Source organism: Typopeltis vanoorti, chromosome 15 (genome assembly GCF_054136105.1).
Source record: "Typopeltis vanoorti isolate ZY-2024b chromosome 15, IOZ_Tvanoo_1.0, whole genome shotgun sequence".
NCBI classification, from domain to species: Eukaryota; Metazoa; Arthropoda; class Arachnida; order Uropygi; family Thelyphonidae; genus Typopeltis; species Typopeltis vanoorti.
In genome coordinates, this window is record NC_143563.1 from 113,515,354 (window position 1) to 113,528,423 (window position 13,070).

A 13,070-nucleotide genomic window follows, 5' to 3' on the forward strand; every position below is an offset into this window, starting at 1 on the left:
TAGAGCAGGAAAAGCCTTTTGATAAAAATAACACGCTACTTTTGCTTTTCTATTGACATCCTTAATTAACTAGCATATCATTGAATTCAATTAATATCAACTTGCCCTCCACTGCAAAACTGATGTATAACTTAGAAACACCAAGACAAATACAGTAGTCCCCCTCCCAATCCATGGGGGATATGTTCCAAGACACCCCACGGATACCTGAAACTGTGATAGTACCAAACCCTATGTATGCTATGTTCTTTCCTATTATTACCTATCATAAAGTATAATTTATAAATTAGGCACAGTAAGAGATTAACAACAATACTAATAATAAAATAGAACAATTATAACAACATACTATAGTAAAAGTTATGTGAATGAAATCTTTAGCAGCTTCAACGACTTTATTATTTATTATTTTATGAATTCAAGAACTTTCACCTTTTCACTTAAAAGGAAGCACTTTACCTCTTCTATTTGTCATATCCTAATTGTCAGCATCACTATTCTTGCATTTCAGGACGATTTTATCTGGTGTGAAGCGGAGGTTAACAGAATAAAATATGTGGTGGGGTGTTCCTATAGACCTGGCAACTGAATTGCAGGGGACAAAGAAATGCATCGCCAATTTATCTTTATGGATACCAAATGAATGATCATTATGGGTGACTTTAATTTTCCAAACATTGATGGGGTAGAAGAGAAATCTCATGATAAGAAATAAGAGGAATTTATTGAATTGTTGCGAGACAACTTTCTCAATCAGCATGTGAAAGAAAGAACCTGAAGTCAAAGCGTGTTGGATTTGCTGATAGTGTCAGAAGGAATTTCTGTCAAGAATATGGCTATTTTACTGGCAATTGGTGACAGTGATCATGCTGTACTTTCTTGGGAGGTATCTAATTGTATTGATGCTCCAATTAAAACAGATTACATACTGAACTACAAAGCTGGAAATGATCAACTTAGGAGAATACTATCTTTGGTATCATGTATCAGTTACTGAATGGGAAAAATGTCAGTAATGCATGGGAATCTTAAAAAGTGCCATTTCCCTCCCAGCCTATTTATCAAAGAATAAATAGGTTGGGAGTGAAATGGATGTGCAATCTTAATAAGCAAGAGATCCACAAGAAGAAGATGATGTGGAAAGATGATTGTGAGAATAAGAGTAAGAAGAGTTAAGAAATATATAAAGCTCAGGCCAGAAAAAGTAATGAATATTGTGAGGAAAGCTAAATCGGACTATGAAAAAAAATTGCCCATGCAAGCTGAAGGCAGTCCAAAAGAATTTTATCATTATGCCGCAAGCAAAAGAAACAATGAATGTGGAAGAATAACTTTATTGAATGAAGATGGTACTAGAGTGTAGGAAGCTAATAAGATTGTTCAGTTAATGAGTGCTCGCATTGCTAAGCTATATCAACCAGGTAACATGATGCACAGCGCTACTGCTACATTGGATGAAAAGTTAGAAGTTCATGAAAATGAGGGTGAAGAGCTGTTACATAACCTGGATAAGAATTTGTCTATAGGGACATCACCCTGTTTGCTGAAGGAATGTTCAGCAGAATTGGCTATGCCTTTCACATGTTTGTATAACTTGAGTCTCAGCTCAGGAATGATACCACAGGAATGGAAGAATTGTATGATAGTTCCATTGTACAAGGATGGTGCAAAGACTGATGTGTCTAACTACTAACTTATCAGTATCTCTGGTGTGGTAGTGAAGAATTTACCAATTTCTCTAAAATCTCGCATATTGAAATGTATAGACAAACTTGCTATACTCTGCAAGGAACAGCATGGGTTTACTAAAGGCAAATCATGTTTTAGTAATTTGCTCATATTTTATAACAGTGTTATGGGAGAGATGGATAAAGGGAATGGATACACTATGATAATGTTGGATTTTTCTAAGGCATTTGATAGGATACCACATGAAAGGCTGTTGCATAAACTGGAGAATATAGGATTGGAATATAACCTCTTGACTTGGATCAGGGGATGGTTGACAGAGATAGCAAAAAGTGGTATACACTTTTTGCTATCTCTGTAAGGTGTGAATCTGCCAGATTTAAGGTGAAAAGTGGTATACCTCAGGGTTCAGTCCTCGGGCCATTATTGTTTAATATATACATTAATGACATCAGCAGGAACTAACATCAGATGTGCATTTGTTTGCCAATGATGCAAAGATAGGTAGGGAATTCAGGGTTGCTATTGATATTCAGCAATTACAGGATGATTTGAATAGACTAGAAATTTGGGCAAACGAAAATGGCTGTCAATTTAATGTTAATAAGTGTAAAGTTATGCAATTTGGCATGATTCGAGTTCCAGCACATATTATATTAGCAGGTTTATGCTACAAGAAATTGAGGTGGCAAGGGATTTTGGCATATTTATAGGAATTTAAAGTTCAAAGGTCACACAACAAAAGTTGCAAATACAGCTCAGAGGATAATTGCGATGTTGAAGTGAACCTTTACATGTAAGCAAGTTATTTTGCCTCTTTATAAGACTTTGATAAGACCACACCTGGATTATTGTGCACAGATTTGGTCTTCCTGGTTCCAAGGGGATAAAGAAGGTATAGAAATGGTGCAGAGAAGAGTTACAAAGATGATATTTGGATTATGGGATTAAGATTATATAGACAGATTATGTATTATGTATATTGCAAACTCTGGTTAACAGGAGAAAGAGGGGAGATATGGTAGAGATCTATAAACTTTTGAATGGGTGTTATAGGATATAGGATATCAACTGATGAAATTTTTTGTTATATGAAAGTGGGGAGAGAACATGGGAGCATCCATGGAAGTTAAGTTTGTTCACAGTCAAGAAAGGGGTAAGAGCTAGGTTTTTCTTCTAGAGAGCAGTGAGTGAGTGGAATAATTCACCCTTAGGGGTAGTGAGTTCGTCTAGTGTGAATGAATATAAAGGAAGGTATGATAGCTGGTTTGGGTGATTTATAGCCTCCCTTGATGAGTCCTCAACTTTCTCGAGGTCTCAGATAATAATAATAAAAAATAAGGGTTACTTGAACACCAGCACTGCGATACTGCAGCAGTCGATTTGATAACTGAGAACTACTCAGAACAGCCTTCAATTTAAAACTTATGAATTATTTATTTCTGGAATTTTGCATTTAATAATTTTAAAAGGATATTATTAAAAGATGATCCTTTTAGAATGAATGTAACTCCATGCATGTCTCACACATGATTCAGTTATATATCATGTGATTCATTGAGTTGCATCTACTCTATGCCCAAAGATGCGAGATCCTACGACACTTCCGTGCATGTTAAAAGAAGGAAAATCCATTCCAATATTAGGGCTATCAATGCGTTGAATGGAATGAGTGTTTATTATTGTATGTCGGAAAATTAGCGTTTCTTTTATGAAAATTCTAGTTCTTAAAGTGGTAACTATTTTGCTTGTACAACAGTTGGAAAATTTATGTATAAAGCATGTGACTTCGCATGTTGGTGGCCAATTCATACATCATTTATTTCTACCCCCCCTTCAGCATGAATTGACTATTCTTGGCGAAAAAGCCAGGGTCGATTCTATGAAGTGTGGGCATACAATTTATGCTTTCATATTGTCAACATTTTTGCTAAAACTACAAAGGGCTGTATTTCAGAATTAGATTATTTCTGTATTTATGTTTATTGGAACCTTTCTTTGTTAATTTTTTTATTAGAATATGCATTTAAAGTTTATGGCTGTGGTGTGATCAAAATAAGCACTCTTCTGTAGCCGCTCTATTTGCTTCATTATGTATTTTAGTTGCCACATGTGTTTAGTGATTAAAAGCAATTGCTATTTGAAACAGATTTTGGAATAGATCAGAAATATTCTATTTCTGATCTATTCCAAATCTATCACTAGTTATAACCAGCTATCACTAATTATAAGCAGCAACTGATGAACTGACAAACATGCTGCCATTTCTTGGTACCTAACCCTAACAGGATAGGTTTTTGTCTGAAATAGTGTGGGTTCTAGGGTCAATTTTCTTGAGTTTACAGGACAAAAAACCTGAAAAAAGGTTTTTTGTCCTGTATGCTTGTAAAAAAGGTATGCTTGTCATAACAGAGATCGAATAACTTAAGACCTAGTCAAAGAAAGGTTATTTTTATATATATTTCTGATATTTTCAAATATATATATATATATATATATTTTTTTTTTTTCAGTTCATCAGACTGAATGAGAATTCATTCTAATGGATGAATATACTTTATTTGGTTAATGTAGTTGGACTATAAAATTAAAAAAAAAAAAAAATGCACAAAGCTTTTAACCACTAGATTACATCTTCCACCTTCTAAAGCTATTATTTGATTATCTTGCAGGTGCCACCTTTATCTGATACTCAATCAAACCTGCCATTTTCATTATCTTCTTCTCAAATACTTGTTCCTGTAACAAGTAGTGTGGAAGGTTTATCATCATTTTCTGCAACTGTTTCTAATGAGCACAGTGCTGTAGCTTCTTCAGAACCATCAGTATCTAGTCAAGCTGTGGAAAATGTTACTGATGGTAAATGAATATTTTTTTTAATGAAATTTATTATTGTATTGTTGTTGAATGTTGAGTTATAATGTTAAGGTATTTTGTAATTTGCAGAAGTAAATATAGTGAAATACAAGCTGCAACATAGTATCTAAAAGAAGAAGAATAAACCCAACATCAGAAACAACTGAAGGTAGGAACCATCCGTATAAGGAGTATTAATGGAAAGGAAATTGAACTTGCAGAAGAATTGGAAAAGTACTATGTGCATAATTTGCACTACTTAGACAAAGAAGACAAAAACAGGTGAGATCTTACTAAATGATAAGCATAGGATGTTATTTCCAGGCAATAATGATCAGGGAAAGGAATGAGTAGCAATATCATTCAACATTAAACATAAAGATAAACCTCTTGATTGGAAGACAGTTTCAAGTAGTATTTATGTGGGCAAACTTTAAAATGGACAATGAAATTTATTTGTGCTTATGGTCCCTCAGAATCTTTTTCTAAGGTAGAAGTGGGGGAATTTTTTGAGTTATTAGAATAGGTTGCTAACATAAAGAAATTGGAAAAAGTGGCTTGTTGGAGATATGAACAACAGAGTAGGAAATTAATCTCACCACGCATATAGGAAAATTTTGGAGGAAAGGATAAAGCTAATAAAAATGGTAAGTATTTGCTGGACTTTGGCTTTAGACATGGATTAGTCATTACTAACACCATGTTTCAACATAGAGATGTGCACAAGTTTACATGGAGAAAAGACAAGAAATAAAGAAAGCCTCATTGACTACATCATTGTTGATAGCGATATCATCATGCTGTGGTTCAAGATGCAAGAGTATACAAAGGATTTGAAATTGGAAGTGACCATTACTTAGTACTGAGCTTTAAAGCTTTAGTACTAAGTTTTAAAAAGAATTAAAGTTGAGCAGCTTTTAAAGTCAAATTGTAGACTCAACTATGCAAACATTATTGAAGAAAATTTGAAGCAGTTTGAAAACAAGAACCAGACCTTGGAGTCTTGTTGGAAACTACTGAAGAAGACAATCATTGATTCAGCTAGGGAGGTATGTGATGAAATTGTCTGCAAGGATAGAAGGAGAACACCATGATAGATGCTAGAATTTAAAGAAGCAGTCTTGGAAAAGAAGAAAGCATACCAAAAGTTCCTAGCAAATAAGTTGGCAGATGTCCTTAAAGAATGCGGAGGAAAATTTGAAATGTGGAAAGACAGCTGGAATAGGTGATATTCGATCAGAAATACTTAGGTATGGAGGTATATATAAAAGTTTGTAGTGGCTAAACTGCATAATTCAGAGAGCCTGGACAGAAGGTCGAATTCCCAATGAATGGAGTAGAATTCTCATCGTATCCATTTATAAAAAAAAAAGGGAATACAGCTGAATTTGAAAATTACTGAGGAATTTCTCCAGTAAGAGTTCCAGGTAAGATTTATGCAAGCATACTTTAAAAGAGGTTGAGAATGATTGTGAGAGAAGAATAAGCTGGGTTCAGGCCAAATAAGATTGTCAAGATCAGATTTTCACTTTAAGACCCAGTAATTGAGAAATTCTGGGAATATGACAAGGATCTGTGCTTTAGTTTTGTAGATCTGGAAAAAGCATATGACAAGGTGACCAGAGAATAGCATGTCAAACACTACAATAAATTTAGTTTAATCCTTTATCCAAGTGTGAGCAAACAAAGTTTGCACCTGAAAGTATCTTCAGGACAGGGGTAAGGTGGTACAACACCAGGGCACTCCTTGCAAAGGTGGAGCAAGCTACCAACACTCCTATCTCAGTATCTCCCATAATGCAAAACACATCTCCTTGTGGATATGTCTAATGTTATGCATTAAGGGAAGGGCCACAACCCAGACTAGTTTCGACCTTTATTGAGGTCTCTTCAGTGGGAGCCAGGCCCAAGGAGATGTGTTTTGCATTTTGGGAGATACTGAGATAGGAGTGTTGGTATCTTGCTCCACCTTTGCAAGGAGTGTCCTGGTGTTGTACCACCTTACCCCAGTCCTGAAGATACTTTCAGGTGCAAACTTTGTTTGCTCACACTTGGATAAAGGATTAAACTAAATTTATTATACTCTAATCAAGTGAAAAATAAACTTTCAACATCTTTCAAACACTACAATTGTATGGGGCAGATGGAACATTATACAGAGCAATACATAGTCTATATTTAAGTTGTTAGTCAGCAGTTAGAATTGAAGGACAAAGGACATACAGGAAGATATTTTGATGTAAATCAAGGGAAGACAAGGATGCATATTATCTCCACTCTTATTCATAATCTATATTATTATTATTATTATTATTATTACCATCCCAAGACCTCATAGAGTCAAAGACTCATCTGGGAGGTCCTTTTATCTCACACACATCTCATCATACTGTGTTTTAAACACATTCAAACTCTTTGCAGACACCACATTCTCAGGCAAGGCATTCCAATAATTCACAACTTGGCACGAAAAAAACCTGCCTCTCACTCTCCTACTCACACCCTCTTTATACAGTTTCCAGGGATGACCTCTGGTTCTCCCCTGATCTCCCACTATTCTCTGTAAAACTTCTCCAGCATTGACCCTATAACAATCCCTTACCAACTTGTAAGTCTCTATCATATCTCCCCTCTTCCGCCTTTCCACCAGACTCTGCAAATTACATCTTCTCAATCTTTCCTCATACTTGACATTCCAGAGTTCAGAAAGACCTTAGTCAGTCTCCTTTGGACCCTTTCCAACATCTCTTCATCCTTCTGAAAACCCGGTGACCAAATCTGGGCACAATAGTCCATGTGTGGCCTAATATGGATCACATTATAAAAGAACATGGTGTTAGGCCTGATATTAGAATTGGACAAGCTTATCTCTTTGTTTTATGCAAATGATCTTATACTCCTAAATGCATCTAGTGGTGCAGTCTCTGGGATTCTCTAACTAAATTGAATAACAGCTGTAACAAATTTGGCATTACCAATAAAAAGACCAAAACTCTGAAAATAGGCAGGAGCATAAGGAACTTAAGTTGCATTCTGAATGGAGATTCTTTGGAGGAAGTAAATATTTCAGCTATTTAGGCACAGTTTTTAGTGAAGATGGCAGGTTAAATCTGGTATGGTGGGTAGTTAGCTGAATAGATTTATGTCGAATAACAGAGGAATTAGCCAAAACACCAAACTAGCTGTATACAAGACAGTGTTCAAACTAGTTTTAAGTTTTGGATCTGGGAGTTGGGTTAGAAATAAAGCTTGATCAAAGACTACAGACCACAGATATGAGGGTTCTGAGAAAAATTAGGGGATTGAACCATGGCATCAGTGTGCAGAATCATTAAAAATGAAGATATTAGATAAGAACTAGTCACTATTATCATTCAAGAATGTGTCAGCAGAGCTAATCTAAGGTGGTATAGTGACTTTAATAGAATGAAAAAAGATTAGCAAAACAAGTATTTGATCATGAGATTGCAGGAAAGAGACCCAGAAGAAGACCAAAGTCTAGATAGATTGATTCAGTCAGATGTGCCTTAGAAGCATGAAGTGTTAGATATGGCAAGATAGGAAAATGCTCATGAGTAATAGATTAATTTGGAGGAAAATTGTGGTTGGGATATTAATAATAATGTAAACCTAATCATGTAGTACTGCCATGGCAATCTGAACACCCATTGGGGGGGGGGGTGTTCAGGTTACTATGATGATGAAATACAGTGAACTCTGTTATCCAAATAACTTGGGAAACGGGGTATTTGGATAGTGGAGTTTTCTGCATAATAAGGAGCCAGTTACTTCTGCAAAACATGTAAGTACTTGTAGTTCATTAAATCAGCCATGCAAGGGTAACCAGTTCACCCTTGCACGTGAATGAACTCTGTGACCTAATCGCATCAACGGTACATGATTCAATCGGGGACAAAAGCAAAAAATTCAACGCTGTTGTTTTGAAATTTCTGATGGAAAATCGCTAAAAGAAGTCATCATCAAATTAGCAGAAAAATGCAACATCAGTTCTAAAAATGTCATCAGATGCCATCGTTTTGGACCCATAAATACAAAAAGGATGGAACCAACTTTCCGCTCCTCTTAAAAGTGACTTGTGACACGCCGACAAGCACATCTAAATTAATAACCGCGATCAACAAGTTGAAAAAAGCTTGATCCCAATACATGCTTTACCAGACCTAATATTTGCCCAGAGAGAATAAAGTCTTCAACTTCAAAAAAAACTAGAAGAAAAATGCCAAAATGCAGAAAACAATTGGATCATAGACTACAAGCAAGCTAAATTAGTGCAAAAATCAAGTGACGCCACTAATAGTCACCATGGAGACCAGTATGCAGGCAATGCATAGGAAATGTGCAAGGCCCTTGCAGTCAAATATATGCCTCACAGAACCTTGCATATTCTCTTCACCAGCATCCGTGGCCTAAACTCCAACCTAAAGGTTGGAGTTTAGGCCACGGATGTGTTTAGTAGATTTAGGATCTACCAAAGATCCTAAATCTACCAAGTTTAGATCATCCTAAATTTGGTAGATTTAGTTTAGATCATCCTAAACTAAATCTACCAAAGGATGAGTTTGGTAGATTGAAGATGATAGTGTCCATTATCATCTTCAATCTACCAAACCCTACATATTCTTTCTGGTAGACACTCTAATCTCACCTCCGCCAAGCACTACTCATCTCTACCTACCAAATTACACTCTCTTTACCTCCTTTCGACCTATGAGTGATGTCTGTGCATACATCCGCTCTGACAAACCTTGCCAGGGAGCACCCAACCTAGAATCGCCCGACTTTAGCCTTCTTTGGTTGAAAATATCCCTTCTCTACTCAGTCAAATTCATTTACTGACTCTATTGCTCCTATAATACCACCAACCACTCTGAGCTCTTTAATTTCCTCTCCTTAAATATTGATTTCCTCCAGTCCCACTTTCCCAACAGCGAAATCATCCTACTAGGATATTTTAATGTCCACAACACCAACTGGCTTTCCTTCTCGTTGCACAGATCTTGCAGTCAGAGATGCTGAAACATTTGCCATCACTAACAATTTTACACAACTTATTCAGATGCCAACCAGAATACCAGATAACTCGAATCCCTCAACACCCTAGATCTCTTCCTCACCAACGATACTTTCAAATACACAGTGAATGTAGTGGGCCCCCTCCTAGGTAATTCTGATCACAATCTAGTGCTCATCTCCTCTATGCAACAACGCTTACACAGCCACTCCCATACAAGAGTAGTTTTTCATTATAACAGTGCCAAGTGGGACAGCTTCTGACTACTATGCTAATTCCCATGGTTGGATTGTTTCTTCTGGCCTTCTGACCCAAACATATGCATGAACTTATCATCAAAGTAATCCTCACCTGCATGAAAACATACATCTCCCACACTACTCTGCTGCCATTCCCTAACTAAACCCTGTTTCTCCCAAAGATGTGCCAAAGCTGTACAAATGAAAAACCAAACATATGATAAATGGCTCAAATCAAGAACTCCATGTCCCTTTAGAGCTTATACTCAAGCCTGAAATAGATGCGAAAAAACAATCAGTGCTTCAAAAACAGAGTTCGAAAGGGCATAAAAGCAGGAAACTAGCAACCTGTCCAAACAGCAGCTGAGCCTTTTGGTCTCTCACCAAAACAGTTGGTCATGACTTCTGCCCAACACTATTTCCACCCCTATCATACCCAGATGGCTGTACTGCATCATCACTTGACATTCAGCAAACTTCTCCATGGTATTTGTTTAGAGATGTGTGACTTAGGTGAGCAGATTTCCTGTTGATCAGCAGAATTCATACTAGTGGACATTTATTAGGTGGGTGCCCTCAAGGTAGTGTAGGAGTTGGTAATTGATGATTTTTATTTGATATTTCCAAAGCTTTTGACTTGGTCTGGAACAAAGGCTTACTAAGCAAACTACCATCGTTTGGTCTGTCTCAGGACTTTCGTAGTTGGATTGCCAGCTTTCTGTCTGGATACACACACACAGTGTGGTGGTGGATGGTTCCTTATCCTCTCGCCAAATCTCTACCTGCTATATATCAATGATCTACTTCAGTTGACCTCCAACTCAATACACAGTTTTGCAGATAACAGCACATTGCACTCTTCCCTTTCATTTGATAAACCTTACTCTACATACCTCAGCCTAGAGAACATCAACCATCACCACCTCCCTCAATTCTGATCTCTAAGCCATCCTTCAGTGGGGTTCACATAACTTTTCAATTTCAGTGCTAATAATACCCAGTCCTGTCTTATCTCTCATAAAAAAAAAAAGAACCATTTTCTCCCAGTATTATTTTTGACAACACCCAAACTTCCAAGCAATTTGAGATTTCTCTACTTGGAATTATCCTAACATCAAGCCTCTCCTGGCATAAACACATTGCAACCATTGCATCCTCAGCTTCTAAAAAAACTGGGATTTCTCTTTCTCTCAAGATGTTACTTCACCTCTGAACAATTGTTAACCCTATACGAATCACAAATCCACCCAGCTATTGAATATTGCTCTCACATTTGGAGTGGGGGTCCTTAAAAGCTACCTCAAAATGCTTGACTCAATACAGAGGAGAGCCATTAGACTTATTAATCACCCATCTGTTAGCAACTCAATAATCCCACTTTTGGACAGAGGTTTGATTTCCGCACTCTGTGTATTCTTCAAATATTTCCATGGGAGACATTAATCTCAAATGAAATGAATAACTCCCACACTTACTACTGAGCTCATTGGAGCATGTGCAGCTGCTGCTCAACATTCCTTCATTCTTATCCCTCCATTCCCTGTGGCCTTAATTAACTCTGCTGGGATTCAGTCTGCACCTGGAGCTGTTAAGCTGCTTAAGTGCTCTTTGAACTTCATGCCTAAGTGGAGGAGGTTCCAAATCATAATTTAATGGTGAGAGGGCTCCTCCAAATTTTCTTTATTCACTGTATTGTAGAGTTCTCATAATATTCTTTCCATCTATTTTTGTTTTCCAATTCTTCTGTTAGTAATGCTCCGTTTCTGTTGTTGATGACATTCAATTTGAGCTTAAACATGTGCTTTAAGTAATGAACTAAATAAAACATCCTTTTATAGTTATTCCTCCTCATTTGGAACTCTATCTCTTCACATTTATTAGTATAAAACTTTTCTTTGCCCTGCTTGATGGCTCTTCTGACTTCTCTATGTAATCTTATATTCTTCAGTCCCTGTGTCTCCAATCGCAACAATTGTTTTTCCAACCACCTTCTTTTGATTAGTTCTCATGTTTAATCTGATATCCATGGGTCTCTTGGTCTTCTTATTGGACCGAAATACTTCTTGGCTGTATCCTATATTATCACCTTCACTCCTTCCCAAAGCATTTCTGGTGAGTTTTCTCATTGGTCTCTAAAAAATCATCCAACAAAGTTCAAGTTTCTTCTGGGAATTACTCTAACATTCAATCTAGTGGGATGTGCCTGACTTGGAAGTTTTCGGAGTCTTAGTCTTATGTTGGATCTTACTAGCTGAGGGTCTATACTACAATCTGCTCCAGGACAAGTATGCACATCAGAGATGCTTGTCTTCCACTGCTGGAGAGCCAGGATATAATCAGTCTGGTGCCTTGACCTATCAATGTTAGATATCCAGATATAGGTCTGTCATGGATGTTCCTGGAAGCAGGTATTGGTAATAACTAATCTGTTAGCAGGGGAAAATTCCATCTGCCTTTCACCACGGGTGTTACGTTCACCCAGACCAAACATACCACACTCCAGCGTAATTCTTATACTCTTTCCCACTTTTGCATTTAAGTCCCCTAAGATGTAAAACATGTCTCTCCTTGGTAGATAGTCCAAAACATTGTATAAGTTTTAATAGAATTCCTCACTCTTCTTCAGGCCTATCTGTGTGAGAATGCATAAACTACCGTGATTGATACAATTGTAGGCTGAATCTTAAGTCTAATAGAAAGTATCCTGTCATTAATGAGGTGAGAACCAAGAAGACTTCTTTCCTGAGCTGTCTTCAATATCACAGCTACCCCATGATGCTTTGATTCGCCACCTGAGTAAACAACTAGCTCACCATCCTGCCTTTTGAAGTGACCTTTTCCATTCTGTTTGGTTTCTGTAATTCCCAGGATATCAATTTTATACCTATCCATCTCTTTATAGACAATCTCAAGAGTATCCATCTGTAGACCTCGAGCATTCCATGTGTCTATGTAAAATTCCCTTCTAAGATTAATCCTATACCTTCTGTGTTTCTCATTCACAATATCACTGACTTTTGTTGGAGACTCTAATATACTTCTCGAACAGGACCCTCTGCCTAGGCCCTGAACGTCGCTCTGATTATTCTGTGCGATAACCGATGCAGCATTAGCTGTATTAAAATGCATAACCATATTACCATTTTCGAGTGAAGTCCCTGCAGTAAAAAGTGGTAGGGCTGTAGAGGCCCTTTCCACATAAGATGAAATTAAATAGCCAAATAGTAAAGATTCACCCTAGCCCTTGAATACTC

At 37.0% G+C, this 13,070-nt stretch overlaps 1 protein-coding gene across 4 annotated transcripts in view; it reads left to right on the top strand.

Moving 5' to 3' along the window:
* LOC150099088 (uncharacterized) overlaps positions 1–13,070 on the top strand; it is a 330,865-nt gene that overhangs the window by 73,054 nt on the left and 244,741 nt on the right. For all 4 annotated transcript variants that reach the window (XM_090404942.1, XM_090404946.1, XM_090404944.1 and 1 more), the window contains exon 3: positions 4,362–4,548. In XM_090404942.1, coding sequence (XP_090261068.1) covers positions 4,362–4,548 — 187 coding nt within the window. The remainder of the gene's footprint in view (positions 1–4,361; positions 4,549–13,070) is intronic.